The sequence below is a fragment of the Phalaenopsis equestris genome, unplaced genomic scaffold (assembly GCF_001263595.1).
Source record: "Phalaenopsis equestris unplaced genomic scaffold, ASM126359v1 Scaffold000002, whole genome shotgun sequence".
NCBI lineage: Eukaryota > Viridiplantae > Streptophyta > Magnoliopsida > Asparagales > Orchidaceae > Phalaenopsis > Phalaenopsis equestris.
Genome location: NW_018164444.1, coordinates 20,979,136 through 20,995,637, shown reverse-complemented (window position 1 = coordinate 20,995,637; position 16,502 = coordinate 20,979,136). Strand labels below are relative to the sequence as shown.

At 37.2% G+C, this 16,502-nt stretch overlaps 1 protein-coding gene across 1 annotated transcript in view; it reads left to right on the top strand.

Moving 5' to 3' along the window:
• Positions 1-69: 69 nt before the first annotated feature.
• The window catches only part of LOC110018073 (lactoylglutathione lyase), a gene marked incomplete at its 5' end in the record, with an annotated part of 18,696 nt that continues 2,263 nt past the window's right edge, over positions 70-16,502 (top strand). Inside the window, 6 exon segments of the mRNA XM_020715299.1 lie at positions 70-216; positions 1,001-1,062; positions 1,901-1,961; positions 2,042-2,121; positions 8,622-8,692; positions 8,780-8,869. Of these exon segments, the coding sequence (XP_020570958.1) occupies positions 118-216; positions 1,001-1,062; positions 1,901-1,961; positions 2,042-2,121; positions 8,622-8,692; positions 8,780-8,869 (463 nt within the window).

Genomic DNA, 16,502 nt, shown 5'->3' with positions numbered 1-16,502 from the left:
GGGCCTTTTTTTTTTTTTTTTTTTTTTTTTTTTTTTTTTTCCGAGAACTCTCGATCGGTGTTAAAACAGGATTAGGTGTTGCAGAGATTTCATCTTTGCCGATCGTTTCCTTCAGCGATGGCTGCTTCATCGGAGTCCAAGGAGTCATTAGGGAACAACCCAGGTCTCACTTCGGCGAAGGACGACGCCACCAAGGAGTATTTCTTGCAGCAAACTGTACGCCGGATACTCAAATGTCTATTTCTTCTGCACTGATTGATATTCGATATTCTTATGATTTCGTTCAGATAATCTCAATTGTTTATTTTGGTTTTTCGTTTTGTCGTCTGAATCTTATAGTTGTTTGCGTAACAAGTGTTTGTCTGAATTGCGTTGATTCCAACAGTCAGCCATTTATTCGTCTTTTTTCATTCCTCCAATGTTTATTATTAAGGGGAAAAAAGTGCTGATGTTAAGTCTCAACTGTTGGAAAAGTGGACGATATTACTGATGCGGATGTTAAAGAGCTAGAACAGTAAGAGAAAGTGAGCAGTACTGTCCTGTCTGAATTCGGATTCTTCAAATTATGGCCTGTGTGTAGAGAATACCCTACAATTGCATGGAATGACCAGCAAATTACCGGCATAATAAAGCTCTTGTTGAAAAATATAAGGAGGCTTCTAGGTAAACCTAGCATAATTAGTACCAGTGGATGACCTGAGATCACAAAATGTTATAAAGAGCTTCCAAAGCGTTTGACAATGGGGATAACCAGTTAAACAAATGATTGTTGTTTCTGTAACTAATGTCATTCTATCAAACATCAACCATGTACTACCTTTCTCCTTCATTTTTTTATTCTGCTTTTTTATTTCTTGTTATTGGCAGGTGAAACTGTGCTGTCATTTTGCTTGGTCAATTTGCTTATTGATTTAGCTTTTCTTGATGCTGCTTCTGGACTTTTTGATCAACCTCTAACTTTCAGCCTCCTGGGTAATTTACTGTCAATTTTGATGTGCAGATGCTTCGAGTTAAGGATCCTAAAGCCAGCCTTGATTTCTATTCACGTGTGCTGGGAATGTCGTAAGTTTTCTTTCAAAAATGTTTATAAACAATTTAAATTAATATTCGGTTAAGATTTTAGTATCTATGGCCAATGGATGGATCAATACGAAGTCAACTTTTTTTTCTTTATTGTCCTAATGCTGTTACTTCCCCATAAGTTTTTTTTAGTTCTTAATGGCTTTGGTTATTCATGGATGTTGGAATTGAGTCAAATAGTGGTGGAAATATCTTCATTTACTAAGGTTAATTTGAAAGATTATAAGCCTGGGCAAGCCCATCTCTCCCCCGCACATGGATACTGTTATAATTGAGCATTTGGATCGTAGCCATTGAAATACATTATGATGCCAAAATTGAAAGTTATTTCATACGGAAAAAAAAACTTGTTTTTTTATCATGCTATAAAATTTAATTTGGTGGGAACCTTCATCCACATAAAATACTAGGCTTTTGTTGCTTTCTTTAGCGTTGCTCAACTGATTAGCGCGTTTGAATGTTATAGAAAATCTGTTCCACAAGTGCTTTTTAAAATATTTTTGGGAAATTTACATACAGACCACACAATTCTTATGTGTTTACATATCTAACACCCAAAGTTTGATATTTACACTTATAACATCTTGATGCCATAAACCTATGCATGATAAGCTGTATTTCATTTTCTTAAAATAGTAGCGATGGTGGTATTTTTTATGTGATGTTAAAAAATTGAGTGGTATACATGCAAATATGAATGTTTAGGTGTTAGATATGTACGTACATAAGTATTGTATGGTATGTAAATGCCCCAATATTTTTTTTATGACACTAATGCTGCTGCCATAATTTTTCTTAACCATTCTAAAATATCTATCAGCTTGCTTAAGAGGTTGGATTTTTTAGAAATGAAGTTCAGTCTCTATTTCTTGGGTTACGAGGTAATCCTTATGATAAATGTTTCGTTGTCTTGTTTAAGAAATTCATCTGTGACTTGTGTATTATTTATCATGACGTGTAGGATACTACATCAGCACCAGCTGATCCAAAGCAGAGGACAGTTTGGACTTTTGGCCAAAAAGCTACGCTTGAGTTAACTCAGTAAGAGAGAAATATTTGTTTCTTTTGCCATTACCTTTTTCATTTTTAGCTTTTTGCTTTTATAGTTGTTCTTGATACCGGAGTTTACCCAAACCACAACTCGGATACGACAAATTTTATTGCAGAATTTAAGAAAGAGTACAATGATGAATTCTCACAAAAATAATGCATAAATGGTAAACAACATAAAACATAAACAACGATTGAAATAACACAAGTGATAAAAGAAATAACAAAGTAGAATTTAACTAAGCATGAAACAGAAAACAACCTCGTAAGGTGGGGGATCCGGTGAGGCAACAAAGGGTGGAGGCTGATGACCCGCTGAAAGGAGGCGAAGGGGGCTAGGTCGACTCGGTGGATGCTAGGAGGGTGCAGGAAGCGGCGGATGCGTGGCGGAGAGGTTCCATTGAGGTGGAGCGACCTACTGGAGAAGTTGATAGGGAGCTTGGCGGGTGGGGATGTGTAGTAAGGAGAGTTGGAGGTCGCTGGAGGGACCCTGGAAGGCTGATGCCTAGCTAGTGGACGTGGGGAGGAGTATCAGGACAGTGGCTACGGTGGGGGAATGGCGAAACTCGCAGCGGGGAGGTGATTGGCAGACAAATGGGTGGAGGAGTGGCGTTGGAAGGATGCCGACAACAAAGTAGGATGGGGGAGGTAGTCACCACCTCAGGCGGGGTACAACCGAAGCACCACCTGCCGTCGGGTACAACCCTCAGAAGAGGGAACACGGTGAAGTAAGACCCGGAAGCTGAAATCACAAAGAAAATCCACTGGTTAGACCTGAGAAAAATTGTGCATAAATAGGGAAGAAGGGTGACAACTTAGGAAGGATGGAGGAGAAGAAATGGAAGGGATTTGAAGACACTGCAGTAGATTAGGGCAGGGGGGAAGGCGAGCGAGGCGCGATACTCGGGATGGAGAGCGAACAGGTGGAACTAAATCGAGGCTTTTAATACCTTGGACCTGTCCAATCTAGCAAGGGAGGCTGGATCGGTGCAAAGCCACGCCCAGTCGACGGGCATGGATTGGATAGCTCTGCGTCAATCCCCCGGGTTTGGGGGAATTTCAACTTCTTTTTTTGAAGCTTCTGGTTTCTCGTAGTATGGAGTGAGATCCGCGACATTAAATGTTGTTGAAATTTTGGAGTACCTTGGCATGTCAATTTTTTACGCGTTGTCGTTTAATTGTAAAAATGCAGAAAGGTTTGTTGGCTCTAGGCTTTAGTTTGTTGTAAACTTCTATAGGAAATAATTCTTTCTTTTGACGAATCCATATGAGGTCACCTTCTTGAAATATTACCTTTTTTGTCGGACTTGTTTGCTTGAGATTGATATTTGTATTTTTGCTTAGAAACTGCTTCCCCAACTTTGTTTTGGAGTTGTTGAATTTGATAAGCATGTTCTGTGGAATCCTCGCTGAGATCTGTTGGGGGAAGAATTAAAGCAACTCAAGGGGTGTGATCGGGTTGCTGTCGTACACAATTTCGAATGATGTTTGTCTTGTGTTATGGCTTGTTGATGTATTGAGAGCGAGATCCTATTGTTTGATGTTTTTCCTAATGAAGCAATGAAGAAGATTCCCAAAGCTTCTATTAACGACTTCGGTCTGCCCATCTGTCAGAGGATGTACTGCGAAACTAAATTGGAGTTTAGTGTCTAACTTGCTCCAGAGGGTCCGCCAGAAGTGGCTCAATAATTTAACGTCCCGATCGGAAGTAATGGTTCTGGTAATGTCGTGAAGCCGAATGATCTCGCGGATGTTCAAATCGGCAATATGAGATACTTCTAATGTCCAGTGGCAGATGATGAAATGCGCCATCTTCAAGAAGCGATCAACTACTACCATGACAAAATCCTTATTTCTTTGTGTTTCGTGAAAGTCCTAAGACACAATCCATGTTGATATCAACCCAAGGTGCTTCAGGGACTGGTAAAGGTGTGTGCAATCCTGTATTGAAGCCCCATGTTTTGAAGATATGACAAATCTTATGTTGTCGGACGTGTCGCTCTACATCTCGTGTTAGTCGAGGCCAAAAAAAATTTCTTTCACGAGTGCAAGAGTTTTATCTCTGCCAAAATAGTTGGTCAATCCGTCACTGTGGTTCTTCTGGATGATAGGTTCTCGTAGTGAGCATCGAGGAATGCATAATTTGTTTTGGCAGAACAAGTAGTTGTCCATTTTATAGAACTACCTGTGAGATTTCTCCCGCCGCTGTGGTTCTCTTGACGCGATTCTGATTTCCGGCTTTGTGTTTGACTGCAAACCAAAAGAACACTAAGAATTCTACCTAGATACCGTAGCAACATTTGATTTTGTTTTGACTGTTTAAAATTTTAAAGCTTCATAGTCTGTGAAGGGGGTGAACTCGGTTGTGCGTAGGTAATGATTCAAGTGTTCTAGAGCTCTAACAATGACATAAAATTCATTGTTGTTTAGTCTCATTTAGTTTTTCGCTCAAATAGACTATGAGGTGACTACCTTGACTTAGTTCAAAGTGGATGCCTACGCTAGAAGCGTCACACTTAACCTCGAATAGTTGGTTGAAATCAGGTAAGACAAGAATTCAAGCTTGAGTGACCTTTTCCTTCAAGTGGTCACCGTCCATGTGAATTCTTTTCTTTTCAACAACTCTGTGAGGGGGGCAGTGATAGTGCTGAAATTGCAAACAAATCTTCGGTAGAAGGGGACTAGCCCCAAAAATTGTCGAAGCTCGGTTAAAGGTTGCAGCTTGGTCCAGCTTACGATTGCCTCGATTTTTTTTTGGGTCTATTTGTATCCCCGTGCCATTCACAATGCAACCCAAAAACAGATTTGGTTTCAGGAAGTGACTCTTCTTGGGATGGGCGTTCAGTTATTCGGATCGTAAGACCTTGAATACCGCTTGTAGGTGTTGTTGGTGGTCTTTTTCGGATATACTATAAATCAAGATATCATCGAAGTAGACCATGATAAATTTCCCAATATGAGCTCAAAAGACTTGATTCATTAGGCGCTTGAATGTGTTGAGTGCGTTTGACATCTCGAAAGACATGATTGTCCATTCATGAAGGTCATCTCGTGCCTTGAAAGCGGTTTTCCACTCGTATTCCGATCACATTTTGACATGGTGATAACTACTCCGTAAGTAATTTTTTTAGAAGACGATGACGACGTACAACTGATCTAAAAGATCGTCAAGTCATGGTATGAGAAAGTGATATTTGATTGTAATTTTGTTGATGACACGACTGTCAATGCACACCCGCTAAGGGCCGTCTTTCTTAGGTACGATGAGGGCGAGGATAGCACATGATCTGGTGCTTTCGCATACTAATCCTCTCTTAACAATATCTTGCACCTGATGTTGGAGTTCCTCGTACTCTGTGGGTCACAATCGATTGGAGGGTCTGTTTGGTAGGACTGATCCTGGTATGAGGTCAATAGCATGTTGAATGTCCCGTAGTGGAGGCAATCCTCCTAAGAGATCGTCGGTCATGACTTCTTGGAAATTGTGTAGGAGCTGTTTAAGTTGTGTGCATATTTAATTTTTCTGGCCGCTATCTTCTAGGACCAGAGATAGTGTGATCGGCGCATCACAAGCTAATTGCAGGATGGTGGTCTATGAGATTAATGCGTTTTCGGTGTTGCTCGTGGTCGATGCATTTTTACAGGCAATAACATGATGCATTTTCCATACTTCTTGAATGTATAGGTTTTTTTGAAGCCGTGTTGTGTTTTCCGGTCGAGTTGTCATGGTCTCCCCAGAAGGATGTGACAAGTGTCCATTGGGACGACATCACACCAAACTTGTTCTTGTAATTCATTGCCGACGGAGAATTCGACTTACCGTTGTCGATCGCTTTGAATCTCATTCCCTTTTCTTAGTCAGGTGAAAGAGTAGGATTGCGGATGTTTTTGTGTGGCAAATTCTAACTTCTTGACTATTAGAGTGGATACGACATTTTTGCAACTACTGCCATCAATGATTAAATTGTAGATTTTGCCTTGGACCGTGCATGTAGTACGAAAGATGTCGTGTCGTAGCCATGGAGGGCGTGTTTTGGGTTTTGACTTGAGGAACCTTCATATCACCAATAGTTCGCCTTCGTTGTCGGGGAGGGGAAGTGCTTCTTCCGAATCATCCTTAGATTGAGCTTCCTCTATTTTCTCGACTTTTTTCGACGACGCCTTCTTCAGTAAAAGAGACAACGTGGGTGGTGGGGCAATTGGCAACCATGTGGTTGTACCCATGGCATCAGAAACATTTTTGTGCAGGAACTGTCTCCGAGGAACTTCCCCGTTCGGGCTTGCTCGGTGTGGTTTTCTTGCTTTTTTGTAGTGACTTGCTAGCTTCTGACGTGACCTTGGGGGTTAGATGTGGTTTAAGGTGATGGTTTAAATGTCCATTGCTATCGGAAGGTGTATTGAAATTTGGTTTGCTTCTATTGCTAGATGTGGTTTAAGGTGATGGTTTAAATGTCCATTCCTAACGGAAGGTGTATTGAAATTTGGTTTGCTTCTATTGTCGTTCTACTTTTAATGCGAGAGTTTGAATATCGTTTAGCGTTCAGTAAGGCTGGAGTTGTACAATGTTGCTAATGCCAACCCCTCGAGATAGCGGGTTTTTGTATTCTCCTCTTGTTCTACCAGACCACACTTCATCTGTGGATGATCGAATTGTGCGGTGAATTCCTCGACCGATTGTTCATGCTGTTGTAGGTTGTGGAGTTAGAGGAACATTTCCTAGCGATAATGGGTTGAAGGCATTTCTTTTTCATTGTCTTCATTTTAGCCCACTTAGTAATATTGTCATCCTCGTTGTGTTATCGTTGTCGTTGCAAGTTGTCCTACCATAATGACACACTTTTCTTTATTTTGAAATCGGCAAGCTTAATCCGTTGTCCTTGAGCACCTCCTTAAAATCAAAGATGCGTTCGATTGCTTGCAACTAGTCGATGAAGTCATCGAGGTCCGTGCTTCTGTCGAATTCTGGTTGGTCCTTTTTGATGCCGAAATCCTGATGGCTGTCGAACGTGGGTTCTTCGCACAGTCTCCTGTGATAGTGAATGCCAAAGCGGCATGAGTGATATTCATCATCGCTGACATCATCGCAGTGTAACAGATTTAAGTCATCTTCGTGGTCTTCTCGTCGACTCTCGATGTCATGTTCGCGAGTAACATTTCCTTGAGTCTCATCATCCATCTTGGCCAATCATTGTTGTATGCGACGAATCTCTCGTTGTATTTCTTCTCGGGTTGGGTCTGGCGCATATCGACGAGGCGACATGATTGGAAGTGAAATGGAAGGAGGAGAATACTAGAATTGAAGGAGAAAAGGAAAGAGAAAAATAAGAGAAGAAAATTTTTGAGTGGCTTGTGTAGGGGCAGAGGAAGCTTGGAACCCTAGAATAGGACTAGGGTTTGGCTAATTTTGATTCTAAATGATACTGGAGTTAACCCAAACCATGACTCGGACACGACAAATTTTATCGCAGAATTAAGAGTACAATGCTGAATTTTCACAACAATAACGCATGAGCGGTAAACAACATAAAACATAAACAACGATTGAAATAACACATAAGTGGCCAAAAAAAATAGCAAAGCAGAATTTAACTAAGCATGAAATAGAAAACAACCGTGTAAGGTGGCATATCCGGCGAGGCAACTAGGGGTGGATGTTGATGACCCGATGAAGGGTAGCAGCGGCGGAGAGGCTCCGGGGAGGTAGTCATCACTTGAAAACACAAAGAAAATCAACTGGTTGGACCTGAGAAAGAACACGTATAAATAGGGAAGAAGGTGGCAGCCTAGGAAGGAAGGAGGAGAAGAAATGGAAGGGATTTGAAGAGGCGAGCAATGACTAGGAGGTGTTGTGGAAGATTAGGGAATGAGGGGGGAGGTGAGCGGGGCGCGAGACTTAAGATATAGAACAAGCAAGCGGAGTTGAATTGGGGCTCTTAATACCTTGGACCGGTTCGATCCACCAAGGGAGGTTGGACCTGCGCAAAGCCACACCCAGTTGACGGGCGCGAACTGGATAGCACCGCATCAAATCTTTTTTTTTTTTTTTGTTTGTGGCTAGTGTAAGAGGCATTGGTGTTTAAGAGGGTGGTTGTGTTATGATGACACATCACTTGGTGCCTCCTTTTTTATGTTGAAATATTTTGTTACTTTTTAGATGTTTGTTGGATGCTGGGATACATTTTGGGTAAATTTTCGCACGAACTATACCTCTAACTTGGTTAAATGCTAATTTTTTTTTCCTTTTCCCCCAATTATTTTTTCTCTCTCAATTCTGCTTATGGCTGTCATTTTATGCTACTCCTATGCCTGGGACTTTTGAGTATGATGTCATATACTATGTTGTTTCCCATATTTTTCAAGATCTTTTCGTGGCATCTGGTGGTATTCTATATTTTTCAAGCTTTTGCATCGCGTGGTTGTGTTTTTGTGTCACTCTTCCTACTTCATGGCCCCTCATAGTATTGTTGACCTTTTATTTTCCATACTTCCAGTAATTGGGGCACGGAAAGTGATCCTGAATTCAAGGGCTACCATAATGGAAATTCTGAACCTCGAGGTTTTGGTAAGTTCCCTTTTGATTTATAGAAATTTACATCTAACATACTTGTTCTATGGAAACTGAACATAGAAATTCTTATACTGATTACAGGCCATATAGGTATCACCGTTGATGATGTCTACAAGGCATGTGAACGATTTGAAAATCTAGGGGTGGAGTTTGTGAAGAAACCTGATGATGGTATCACTTTTTAGTGATTACAGTAAATATTTTATTTGCATTGTTTGGTTTTTTTTTTGGGTCTAATCAAAGTAAGTATATTTTCCCCAAGTTTGATCACATTTCTCGCAAAAAATTCTATCATCCTCATTTGGGTGCTAACTAGTTTAGCTAGGGTCTTGAAAGTTCTTGGCGTGGTTTTGAGTTCAATATTTACCTAAATCATACCAAATTCCTACCTCAATGATTTTTAGGTTGGCAAAACAGCTAGGGCGGGGGTGTGAGGAATTCTATATAGTTAGGGTTTAGAGCATTTAGATGATTGATATTGTTGTTTTTGTGCTTTTATGAAAGATGCCTTTCATATAAATAAAGATCAATTTTTGGTTCTGACTCACTAATAGTTGGGATGATTCAAACATTGATCTACAAGGCTATTAATCTTGCTGGGATAGATTCGAAAATATAAATTGATGAGGCATTTAGTTGCAGTTGTAATTTTTAATTTAAATTAAGTCAAGAATGTTGTAATGACAGAGGAGAAAGAAAATTAGTTGAAGCGAATTAAAAAAATTATCCTAGATTTTTCTCCACAAAATTTTGCATAACCTACAGGGCCTTTTAGGGAAGGAATCTAGAAGTAGTTAGCTTATTTTAAGGGCTTGAATGGATGCATGGAGTTTAGGATAAAGATTTTGAGATTTTTGCATTCAGTAAAAATTATGGATAAAGCATGAATGAACTCATATTTTTGGAAACTCTAGGATTTAACAATTAAATTTGAAACAATTGAATTATTTTTTTTCCCAATACTTCAAGAAAGATGCTTAATCTGGTGTACTTGGTATCAGAGCATTAGTTACAACAACAACAAAGCCTTAATCCCACCGTGTGGGGTCAGCTACATGAATCCTTTTTCTCCATTGCATCATATTTAGTGTCATATTTTCATTTAGTTCTAATAAATTAAGGTATTTTTTCCCAAGTCTTCCTAGGTCCACCTCTGCCTTTCTTAACATAAGTTGAATCTAAAACATCTACTCTGATAATCGGATCATCAGTCATCAGACGTTTAATGTGACCAAACCATCTAAGACTGCTCTCTGTAATTTTGTCCGTCACTGGAGCTACACTAACCCTAACACGGATATATTGATTTCACATTTTGTCTCTAAGTGTAAAGCCACCCATCCACTTAATCATTTTCATCTCGGTAACACTTAACTTAGTAAGTATTATGCTTCTCTTTTAAAGGCCAACATTCCCTAGAGCATTGTGCAGCATTGCAAGTCTCACCACCGTCTTATAAAAAATTCCTTTCAGTCTACGCGGTACTTTTCTATCACACAAAAGGCTCGAAGTGCCCGTAGTATTCTTCCACTTCAACCAACCAATTTGAATTCTACTATTAACATCCCCATCAATATCACCATCGCTTTGAACAACGGGCCCGAAATATCTAAACCGTTTACGCTTTTTAATAATTTGATCACCCAAAGTTACACTTCTGTCACTAGAGCTACTACTACTAAAATTACATTCCATGTACCCAGTTTTAGTTCTACGCAAATGAAGGCCTTTAGACTCTAATGTAGACCTCCATAATTCAAGTTTTTCTTGGGCTTTTTCTCTCGTCTTATCCACGAGAAGGATTTCATCAGCAAAAAGCATACACCAAGGTACATCCTTCTGTAAATGTCCAGTAAGACCATCCATAACTAAAGCAAAAAGATATGGGCTTATAGCCGATCCTGATGTAATCCAACAGAAATAGGAAAATATTTGGTCAATCCTCCTTCAGTTCGAACACAAGTAACAACTCTAGTATACATATATTTAATGACTTGAATATACCTTTCTTCTCAAGAACTCTCCAAAGGATATCCATTGGAACGTTATCATAAGCTTTTTCTAAATAAAAAAAAAGCAAATGTAGATCCTGCGTATTACGTCTGAACTTCTCCATCAAACCTTTCAATAAATGTATAGCTTCCATTTTAGACCTGCCTAGCATAAATCCAAATTGATTATGAGAAATGTTTGCAATACGTCTTAATTTATGTTCAATTACCCTCTCCCATAACTTTTAAGTACGACACATCAACTTAATTTCTCGATAATTTGCACACTCTTGTGCATACCCTTTATTCTTAAAACTGGGGACCGAAATAATCTTCGTCCACTTCTCAGACACCTTTTTAGTTTTTAAAATAATATTAAAGAGTTTACTCAACCAAGAAACTCCCAACTCTCCTAAAAATTTCCACACTTCAATTGGGATATCATCAAGAAATAGAAAATTGTTTTTGCGGCTAAATTCAGGATTAAGAAGGATACTCTGATGATTCTTTGGAATGTGAGAACTATGTCTATGAGGAGATATTGCGGACAATTGATGAAGTTTTTTTTTAGTGCGAATGAAAGGACCAGGATGACGGATTAGTTGGCTAAAATGAAGGACCAAATGGCTAATTAGATGGTTGATTAGGTGATTATAATAATAGTTGCTTTTGAAACTATTGCTACTAAGGTGACTCCATCTCTACCTTTCAGACAAATGGAGAAGCTTCCGAGAGAAAAACAATAAACTATAAAGAGGAATTTATTTGCAGGAGAGAAGCTGAAAGTTATACAAAAAGGAGAAAATAAGAAGATCCTCCCATTAAAGTTGAAGCAAAATTGGAGTAATCTTACTTCAATGCGGCAATTAAAGCAGATATTGTAGATAATTAGTTTGAGCTTTTTGGAACCTATCATTGTATAAAATTATTTGCATAGAAAAATATTGCATTGTCTCTTTTGAAGTTCTTACATGCTTTAGTATGGTGAAATTTATAATCGAACTCTGATATGTCAATCTTGATACGGCTAGAGTTTAAAATATTTTTCAAATCTTAATTCTACACCATTTGATACAAAGAAGATAAGCCTGAGGGCTAAATTTGAAGCAGGATGATGGTCAAACTATCCAAGAATATCTAGGCATCTGCTCTAGAAATTTAGTTGAATGAAAAAATCTTAGTAATGAAGTTTATAATCATGAAAGTATCCGCAAAGAATTGAAGCGTTTTGCAATTATTGATGCACTTTAACCTAGTTCAAAGTTGTAACACTTTAGGAAGAAACGACTCTCTTTTCATCGATAGAAATTTCAGATTGCAACTATAAAAAAAGGAGAAGGCTAGTGATTCAACTGCTAAGGAACATCACAATAAACTGTTCTTTTGCTTCTACAAAAATGTCTGGGCATAAGCTCAAGTGCTATTAGAAGTTATATCCAAGAAAAAAACTGAAATCAAAGGATAAGAAAGATCATTATTACCACTTTTTAAGAAGTAATTGAAATAAGAGTGAGAAAGGAAAATCCTGCTTTCTTTTTGATGTTATATGCACTTGCCAATAAAGAACTTAGGGATAAACATTCCACTTCAAACATGAGGTAAATTCTACTTTTATAATGCTATTTTTTTATTAGGTAGTGAAAATAATCTTTGTTTTAAAGCTCTAGTTGATAAGCTTGGGCTAGTCACTACCAAGTATTCAATACCCTATAGCTCTAATTTGCTTCCAAAAGTGTTATGTTTGTTAGGTCATTAAGCATTGTAAACTTACTTTTGCTCTCATTAGAAATTTCATTGATGAGGTAGTTCCTGAAGTGATGTCATTAGCCCAAGTTATCTTGGTTCTTGGTCACTATGTACCATACTCTTAGTTTTGCTCTTTAGAAATTTCATTGTTGAGGTAGTTTGTGAATTGATATCATTGTCCCAAGAATTGAATGCCTTACTCTAAGTTGGTTCCAAAAGAGTTTTTTTTTTGTCAAATTGATTTTTTACTACTATACATGATTAATTGCTTTTAGGCCCATTCTATTTTGGCCAAATTTTAGATATCAATTTTATTTTTGATATAATAAAAAAAAGAGTAATCTCATCTTCATTTTAAATAATATAAATATGAAATCTTTTTTTCCTCACTCTAGGTTGTTTCTTTATAAATAAGGCTAATTGATGGAACTTTTGGATATATTATTGATGAATGAAATTTTGTGAGGGCAATCAAATTATTTTTCCTTAATTCAATTTTTATATATAGGTAGGTCCAAGTTGTGCATGTAAAGTTATTGCTAGAAATTATATTAGGAAATAATTTATTCATGTGAGAAGCTATGAGGAATAAATTATTTCCGTGGATTGGATTTACATCCTTTCTTTTTTTATACTATTTCTTTTAAAATAATTAATATGAATTGTGAATTGATTAATTGGATATATTTGGAGTTCATGTTATTTCTTTATTATTGTGAGAAGTTATAGGGAATAAATTATTTTCGTGGATTGGATTTATATCCTTTTCTATTTTATGATGTTTCTCTTATCTTCAAAATAATTAATATGAATTAATTAATTGGATATATTTGGAGTTCATGTTATTTCTTTTTTATTGTCTTTCCTATTTTATGATTCGTGTAAGGTGTATTTATATCCCCTTTTATATCAATAAAAAAATTTCCGCATTATTCTGAATTTCAATATGATATCAAAGTCTAATTTCGTATCCTAGCCATCGGTCCTCCTTCTAGAACCGCCGTACTCCCTTCCTGCCATCCTCCGTGTGGGAAGGGAAGACACTCGTCTTAGTATTTGAAACAATGATTTTTTCTTCTCTCCCTACAGGCTTGGCCTGTCGGGTAGCCCTTTCCTAGCTGGGAGCTTCGACTCTACCGACCTCTAGAAAGCAACCGACAGTTTCCCAACAATTTTTCTTCCTGTTGTTTTTCCTCCCGTAGAGTTATGCTCCTTGAAAAATTTTCTATTGTTGGCTATCCAACAATTTTTTACCGTAAAAGAACTATTGCATATCTGCTGTAGCCGCTGGTTCTCAGAGCTGTCGTCATTTTTCATCCTAAATGTAGTCGGTTCCCCTTTTCTCTACCGACTGTATGGTTTTCAACTATGTTTCAACTTGAGGGAGTGTTAGAAGTTATTTTAGGAAAAAAAATTATTCATGTGAGAAGTTATGATAAATAAATTATTTTCTTGGATTGGATTTATTTCATTTCCTATTTTAGGATTTTTTCTATTTTATGTTGTGTCCTTCATCTCCAAAACAATTAATATGAATTGATTAATTGGAGATATTAGGAGTTATATCTTTCCTTCCTGTCATTTTTTTTTTATTATTGTCTTTCTTATTTTAGGATTCATGTAAGGATTATTTATACCTCCTTTCATGTCAATAAAAAAATTCGACATTATTCTGAATTTCAACAGTTATGTTCTTTATTTTCTTTTTGGTACATTTTCCTAAATACCACCCAATTCCTATGTATTTGCACTTCTAACACGTAAACATTATTTTTATATTTATACCACCCACTTAGTGGGATAAAGGCTCCTTGCTTTTGTCATTGTTGTTGTATACCACCAAATCTTTCATATCACATTAAAAAAAACCATTATTTTAGCATCTAAGAAGTGACGTACAAATTTTCATGCATAGTTTAGGTGACTTACATATGTAAATATTTAAGTTTTATTGTTAGAAATATTAATACATAGGAATTAAGTGTTATGTATGTAAATCTTCTTTTCTTTTATCTCTTTTTCTCCCCCTGCATCAATTTTAGTAGCACAACTTCTTTCATCAACTCTCCTACATCATCCAGAGTATTAATTTTACTTTATTAGTAAAATTTAAGCACCTGAATTATCCATGAAAATTTGGTTTTTTAAGGATTTAAAATCAATTAATAAATGGCCTTTGAAAATACACATTGTTATACTTAAAGGCAACATTTGTTCAGCATAATCACCAGAAAAAACACTAAGCCTCCTCCTTATGTCATCAGCCAAAACAAGCGTATCTGAGTCTTTCACTCATAACTGCTCAGGATTTCCTGTAACAGAAGGATTTCACACTTTGGCTATAAATACCAAAATATTATAATAGACCAGTGATAAACTTTTCCTATATATACAAATATATGCTTTAATTTATGCTGTATTTTCCTATCTACATTTTCTATTGGATTTTAGTAAAGTTCTTATAGTATCAGAGCATGATCCTCCTTCCCTCAGTAAAGCTCATAATAGCCCTATGGCACAACAGATTAGGTCGTCCACATAATGCTATCATCTCCAGTAGTGCAAGATTGCAAACTATACTCCATCATCAACTTCAACATTCCGACTGCACAACCTGCTGTCTCTCCAACAGCACTCGTCTACCGTTTCCCAGATATCAATCCGATAGTAGTTTATAGGGCTGTAAACGAGCCGAGCTTGAGCGAGCTCAAGTTAAGCTTGTGTTCGGCTCTTTCAAAATAGCTCGCGTTCGAAATCAGCTCGTGTTCGAAATTGGCTCGTGAACAGTGTGTTCGTGTTCGGTTCGATTTAAATATTCTTGTTCGTGTTTGGCTCGTGTTCGACTTGAAATTGGCTCGTAAAAATTAATTTGAAAAACATATATGTAAAGTGTGGGATTTGAACATCAACCAAATGTATACAAAAGAAGTTATTAACCACATTACCATATAAGGTGTTATGATTTAAACTTAGATATACATATATATAATATATTATTATATAAATAATTATATATTTTTTTATTTCAAGCTAAAACGAGCTGAACAAGAGCGAACAAAGAGCTGTTCGTGTTCGGCTCGTTTACAATTTGAGCTTTAAAAACTTGTTCTTGTTTGGCTCGTTTACTTAACGATCGAGCCGAACACGAGCTGTTTGCGAACAACGAGCTTTTTTGACAACCCTAGTAGTTTACCTTTACATTTAGTCCACACTGCTGTATGAAGTCCCTCCCCCTCCCTTCTTCATATGGTCATGGATTCTATTTTATTATTTTTTAATGATTATATAAAGTTTATTTGGATATATCCAACGGTGCATAAATTTGAAACACTCTCCCAATTTCTTGAATTTTAAAACATGTTGGAAAAACAATATAACCCTTACATCAAAATCATTCAGTCAGATAGAGGAAGAGAATATCTTACTGTAACTTCTCAACTACCCTAAAACAATGTGGTATAATACATTAGTATACTCGCCCATACACCATTGGGCAAAACGACTCAGTAGAAAGGAAACAGAGACATCTTAAAACCCCTTGCACACTTGTACTTGGCTCCTCCCTTCGACACCTAGTTTGGATTGATGCCCTCCTTACAACCAATTATCTCCTTAATCGTCTACCATCTGCCACCACCAAAATGCTATCCCTATTTCAATTTCTCCACAACAAAGCACCAAATACAATCATTTAAAATTCTTTCACAGCAAATGCCTTCTCTGGCTGCAACTTTATCAACCAAACAAGCTATATGGGGTTTATATAAGCCGAACTTGAGCAACTTGAACATGTGTCGTATTCGACTCATTTATTTATTTTTTTGTTCGAAATTAGCTCCCGAGCAATCTGTTTGTGTTCAGCTTGAAAAAAAATATTCGTGTGCCTTTTCAGCTCTTGTTCAGCTTGAATTGGCCCACTTAAATAAATTAGAAAAATTAATGTAGGGTGCTTGATTCGAATCTGCACCATTTGTATGCAAAAAAAGATGCAAAACCATAAGAACACTAGCTATAGTGATTTAAACTTAAATATAAATATATATATATATATATATATAAATTAAATG